Source organism: Lottia gigantea, assembly GCF_000327385.1.
Source record: "Lottia gigantea unplaced genomic scaffold LOTGIsca_229, whole genome shotgun sequence".
In the NCBI taxonomy this organism is placed as follows: domain Eukaryota; kingdom Metazoa; phylum Mollusca; class Gastropoda; family Lottiidae; genus Lottia; species Lottia gigantea.
The window spans coordinates 4888-10785 of NW_008708637.1; the positions used below are offsets into that span (position 1 = coordinate 4888).

The following is a 5898-nucleotide window of genomic DNA, read 5'->3' on the forward strand; positions in this document are numbered from 1 at the left end:
AATAATAATTTGTGTTTAATAATAATTTGTATTTAATATGATCATTTGTATTTAATATGATCATTTGTATTTAATTTGATCCTTTGTATTTAATAATAATTTGTATTTAATAATAATTTGTGTTTAATAATAATTTGTATTTAATAATAATTTGTATTTAATAATAATTTGTATTTAATATGATAATTTGTATTTAATTTGATCCTTTGTATTTAATAATAATTTGTATTTAATAATAATTTGTATTTAATAATAATTTGTATTTAATAATAATTTGTATTTAATAATAATTTGTGTTTAATAATTTGTATTTAATAATAATTTGTATTTAATAATAATTTGTGTTTAATAATTTGTATATTATAATTTGTATTTAATATGATAATTTGTATATTATAATTTGTATTTAATATGATCATTTGTATATTATAATTTGTATTTAATTTGATAATTTGTATTTAATAATTTGTATTTTAGGGGTCAGATTATCAGTAACCTAGGTGATTGTTTAAACAATGAATTAAAGGAATGTTTACCAATATTTCTAGAAAGATTAAAAAATGAAATTACCCGGTTAACTTCAGTCAAGGCACACACCATGATAGCTAGGTAAGTTTGTGGATCCTGTCTACCAGCTAGTCCTTGACCAAACCTCTTGGTATTGATCTTTCTTGGATTATCTGTACCCATTTACAGCTGGGTTGACTGGAATAATGAGGATCCTTTCTACCAGCTGGTCCTTAATCAAACCTCTTGCTATTGATCTTTCCTGGATTATCTGTACCCATTTACAGCTGGGTTGACTGAAATAATGTGGTTCCTTTCTACCAGCTGGTCCTTGACCAAACCTCTTGGCATCTCTCCCAGATTATCTGTACCCATTTACAGCTGGGTTGACTGAAATAATGTGGTTCCTTTCTACCAGCTGGTCCTTGACCAAACCTCTTGGCATCTCTCCCAGATTATCTGTACCCATTTACAGCTACAGGACTGGAAAAGGAGGCTTTAAAGACGTCAAGGTTGTGATTTTAATGCAATGACTATACGCTGTTACCTTTGCTTGTGGTATGAGCCTCGTTCTGGATCCAATATGGCCGACGCTCGGAATGAGTCTAGATGAATGAATCTGCTTATTTTTTCAGTTCTCCGTTAAAGATAGACATAAGACCAATTCTAGATGAAGGCGTTCCAATCCTCGCTTCTTTTCTTCGTAAAAATCAACGAGCGTTAAAACTCAGTACTTTAATCTGTCTGGATGTTCTCGTCAAAAATTACGGTAATTTTTTATTTTTTACTTCAAACTTCTGTTGCTAATTACAAGTGAAACAGTCGTCAAAATATTTGAAACAGCTGATTACCTTGTAAGCTATCTGTGTCACTTTTTACAATTGAAATTTAATGTGTAGTTTACCTGCAATTTAAATAAAAACATATAAAAAGTCACATTATTTATCTTTTTGTGATCTGATCAACGCTTGCTTGCTAACCTGAAGGTCCAGGGTTCAATCCAAGCATAGGTTGAGATAATACTTTGGGATTTTTCAATCCAGTTTCCCCATGTCAGTGATACAGGTAAGAGGGGCTGACATGAAGCGTCTAGTCATTCAGATGGGACAATAAACCGAGGCCCTGTGTGCTACAGGCTGTGCATGTTAAAGATCCCTCGACAGATATTGAAAAAGACCGAGTTAATGCTGTTGTCCTGGCAAAATTTCCCTTATTGTACACTGCATGGCGTTGTATTTATTCTTGTTTTTCTGTAGGGCAAGCTTTAACATCTTCAATGATCAATGACATGATGAAAGAAATGCCAGCACTTATTAATGAAAATGATCTCCATGTTTCACAGGTAATTTCCAAGCAAAATTTCCCTCATTGGCCACTGTATGGCTTGTCCCCCATCATTAACCCAATGCCAACAACTCTAATGCCTTTTCAATGAGTCAATGAAAAGAAGAAATAGAATGTTCTTTCATTAATTTTAACTGGGTGACTGCCATCGTATCCCAGAAACGGGTTTTGACGTGGTCTTCTTAACCCATATTAAACTAAGCCCACAACACTTCGTTTTGTGGGCATGGAAATGAGATGGTGCTATTTAAATCTGACCAATCAGATTGGTAGAATAGAAATGAGGTCATGTAAACAAAGGAAAACATCGCTTTGCCGCCGCCCGTTTGAAGAGATAAGAACTCATTCTTTCCAAGTAAATATTTTAAAGTAAAGGTTTGATTTTCTCTCGTCTTTAACGAAAATCTTACTCAATTCTGTATCGTACATAATCATCAAAATATATAATGGCACGCTGCTTTCGTTTGTTTACGTACGCAAACAAAGCGTCATAACAAGTGATTTGATCTAATTGGCTGAAATTTCATGGCTCAACTTATCAGTAGGGTGTAAAACTCCCATGTGATTTTATTTCAGCTAACCCTACAGTTATTGACATCGATAGCTAGAGTCCATAAATCATCTATACCCAATATCCAGGGGGAAATCCTGTCCCAGATTCTCATATTGATACAGTCACCTTTACTACAAGGTGGAGCCCTCAACGCTCTACTGGAATTCTTCCAGGCAGTCGTTCAACTAGGTTTACCTAAACTAGGCTTTAAAGACATTCTGCAGGTAAGATGAACCCTTTTTATACTCACCCCTATCCGTCCGTCGTTCCGTCAACATAGATTATTTGATGGAATCAAATGAAATTCGGTATGTGTATACATATTCATAGAACGAAGATCAAGTTTGAATTTGAGCTAATTTCGACCGTTAGAAGCAGAGTTATTGCCCTTGCCCCGAAATCTTCAATATGCTATTACTCTCTTAGTTTTCAACGGATTTTGATGAAACTTAAAATGGATGTTTGGTTTTTACCATCCGCATGCCATCAACCCAGCTGTAAATGGGTATGGATAATCCAGGTCTGTCCTTGTGAAATATGGGCTCTCCTTATTTTTCACTCGGCACCCGTTTAAAAATGCGATTCTTTAATTTCAGATGCTGATATTACCAATCTATAACCCGGCATCCAAACCTCCCCATGCGGGTTCATCTTTTACCATACATAAACAGGCTTTCCATTCTATAGCCAAATCAGTGGCTGCTCTGACCAGAATCAACCCAGAGAAAGCTCCCAATGTTGTCAATCAATTTGTTAGTGATATCAAGGTTGGTAGTTTGGTTTTTGTACCCACCTTAAATTAATTTTCGTAAATTTAGTCCCATTCACTTATTGCTTATATTATCAAGGTTGGCAGTTTGTATTTTATACCTACCTTAAATTAATTTTCGCAAATTTAGTCCCATTCACTTATTGCTTATATTATCGAGGTTGGCAGTTTGTATTTTATACCCACCTTAAATTAACTTTGTTAATTTTAGTCACTCTTTGTCTAGGATTTGACTTTTCTTGATACTTTTAAGGATGAAAGGTTAACATATAGTGTGTCTACGATTAAATCAATTTTTTATTTTCTCAGATGATATAGTTCAAGTTTGTCTTTTCTTGATACTTTTAAAGATGAAAGTTTAACATATGATGTGTCTACAATTTAATTAATCATATTGCTCCATGATATATGTTCAAATTTTTACTTCAGAATTCAAAATCTACAGATTCTATTGTGTTATTTTCCTTGTTGGCTCTCGGTGAAATTGGCAAACACATGTAAGTTTGGTCTTTTGTCCTTTCGTAAACTTTGTCCTTTGATGGATTATCTGTACCCATTTACAGCTGGGTTGACTGGAATAATGAGGATCCTTTCTACCAGCTGGTCTTTGATCAAACCTCTTGGCATTGATCTTTCCTAGATTATCCCTACCCATTTACAGCTGGGTTGACTGGAATAATGAGGATCTTTTCTACCAGCTGGTCCTTGACCAAACCTCTTGGCATTGATCTTTCCCAGATTATCCCTACCTATTTACAGCTGGGTTGACTGGAATAATGAGGATCCTTTCTACCAGCTGGTCCTCGACCAAACCCCTTGGCATTGATCTTTCCCGGATTATTTGATTCTGTTGACTGGAATAATGATTCATGGTCCTCATATAAGAACCCACAACCACCATTTATAATCCATAACCAAGCCAATGATGTCATTTAAAGATTTCAACGCCCTAACCGACTGAGCTACATCCGGCCCCCAAATACATAATTAAATCATGATTAACAATGTTAGGTTTGTTTTTCCAGTGATTTGAGTGGACAGGGTGAAATCCAGACGGTTATTCTAGAATCTTTCTCCTCACCTAATGAAGAAGTCAAATCTGCTGCCTCGTACGCTTTAGGTAAGTTGTTCGTGGACTCTCCAAAAGATATGTACCGGTTTCCCCCTGTCAGTGATGCAAGTAAGAGGGGCTGGCATGGAAAAAACGTCTAGTAGTTCAGATGGGACAATAAACCGAGAATTTACTCAAGATTAGCCTCAGCGACAAAATTCCACGACACAAAGACTATTTGTGTGTCCAAGACGTGCGTGTGTCCGTATTTTAGCAGCAATATGGTAATGTGTCTCTATGATGTATCTTTGTCATTACAGGAAATGTATCCGTTGGAAACATGCCCAAGTTTTTACCGTTTGTTTTACAAGAAATCGAAAATCAACCCAAACGACAATATCTATTATTACATTCATTAAAAGAGGTAAGAATTGATCTCGTTTATTTTGGAACTGCGTCTTGGGTCAGCTTTAAAGATGGGTTCCCTTATTTTTTATTTTTTATTTATGAAAATGAAAATGCTAATACTTATATGAATAGAAAGTAGAGGTGTTCTAATGACTTAGAAAAATACCAGTTTGTCTCACATGTCCATAATTAATTCATAATTAGCTAAATTAGAAGAGAATTACCAACAGAATTCCAATGAGTGACCGATCAAGAAAGGTCAAAAAGTCTTTTTTTTTGTATATCCAGACTGTATTATATGCTTTTGTTTTTCAGATAATTAGTTGTGAATCCAGCTCGAAAACTGGGGTAGAAAATTTAAAACCATTTGTACAAACTATATGGTAAGTTGCCTTGAATCAATCCAATTAAATTATTACGTTTTGTACTTTTTCTGTGGGCGACACTACTTGTGCTATGAATGATCTGACCAAATTGTTTTGTGCCACACTGTTTTGTGTGCTACAGGCTATGAACATTAAGTTCCCTCGACAGTTGGAAATAGAAAAAGAGCAGGCTTATGCTGCTGTCCTGGCAAAATTTCCCTCATTGTACACTGCATAGCGTCGTTTAGAAAATTGAGAGCTGAAATTCATCCGTCTGCTTTTTTTTCCCTAAAGGTCCATGTTGTTTAGTCATTGTGAATGTCCAGAAGAAGGGACACGGAACGTTGTGTCCGAATGTCTGGGAAAACTGACCCTGATTGACCCCGAGAATCAGTTACGTAGTCTACAATCTCACCTGACGTCCGAGTCTGCTTTAACCAGAAGTACTGTAGTCACAGCTATCAAGTTCACTATCTCAGATCAGGTAAGTTTCATTCATTCATGCAGGCATTATTAAAGGGACAGGTTCGCCATTTTTGGGGGGTTGATTTGAGTCTTGAATATATGTAAATAGTCCTCAGAAGTACTAGAAATGTACGAAAATCGCATAATTCCTTTAAAAATGTTATCTTTTTTCCAGCCTCAACCAATAGATGCTCTGCTAAAAGGCTGTATTGGAGATTTCCTACGAACACTCCAAGATCCAGACTTGAATGTTCGACGCGTTGCCTTGGTTACATTCAACTCTGCTGCTCACAATAAACCGTCACTGATTCGTGATTTACTAGAGTCAGTTTTACCCCATCTTTATAACGAAACCAAAATGAGGGTGAGTTTTTCAGATAATTTGTTTCCTTTATTTTCTGTGAGTACTTCACTCATTCAAGATTGCCTTTTAAAG

General features: G+C 35.5%; 1 protein-coding gene across 1 annotated transcript in view; it reads left to right on the plus strand.

The window, feature by feature from the left end:
* The window catches only part of LOTGIDRAFT_202232 (hypothetical protein), a gene marked incomplete at its 3' end in the record, with an annotated part of 11203 nt that overhangs the window by 4346 nt on the left and 959 nt on the right, over window positions 1–5898 (plus strand). The window contains exons 6-16 of the mRNA XM_009054852.1: window positions 478–609; window positions 1143–1276; window positions 1764–1849; window positions 2428–2628; window positions 3001–3171; window positions 3603–3670; window positions 4199–4293; window positions 4545–4648; window positions 4948–5015; window positions 5292–5481; window positions 5638–5826. Of these exons, the coding sequence (XP_009053100.1) occupies window positions 478–609; window positions 1143–1276; window positions 1764–1849; window positions 2428–2628; window positions 3001–3171; window positions 3603–3670; window positions 4199–4293; window positions 4545–4648; window positions 4948–5015; window positions 5292–5481; window positions 5638–5826 (1438 nt within the window). The remainder of the gene's footprint in view (window positions 1–477; window positions 610–1142; window positions 1277–1763; window positions 1850–2427; window positions 2629–3000; window positions 3172–3602; window positions 3671–4198; window positions 4294–4544; window positions 4649–4947; window positions 5016–5291; window positions 5482–5637; window positions 5827–5898) is intronic.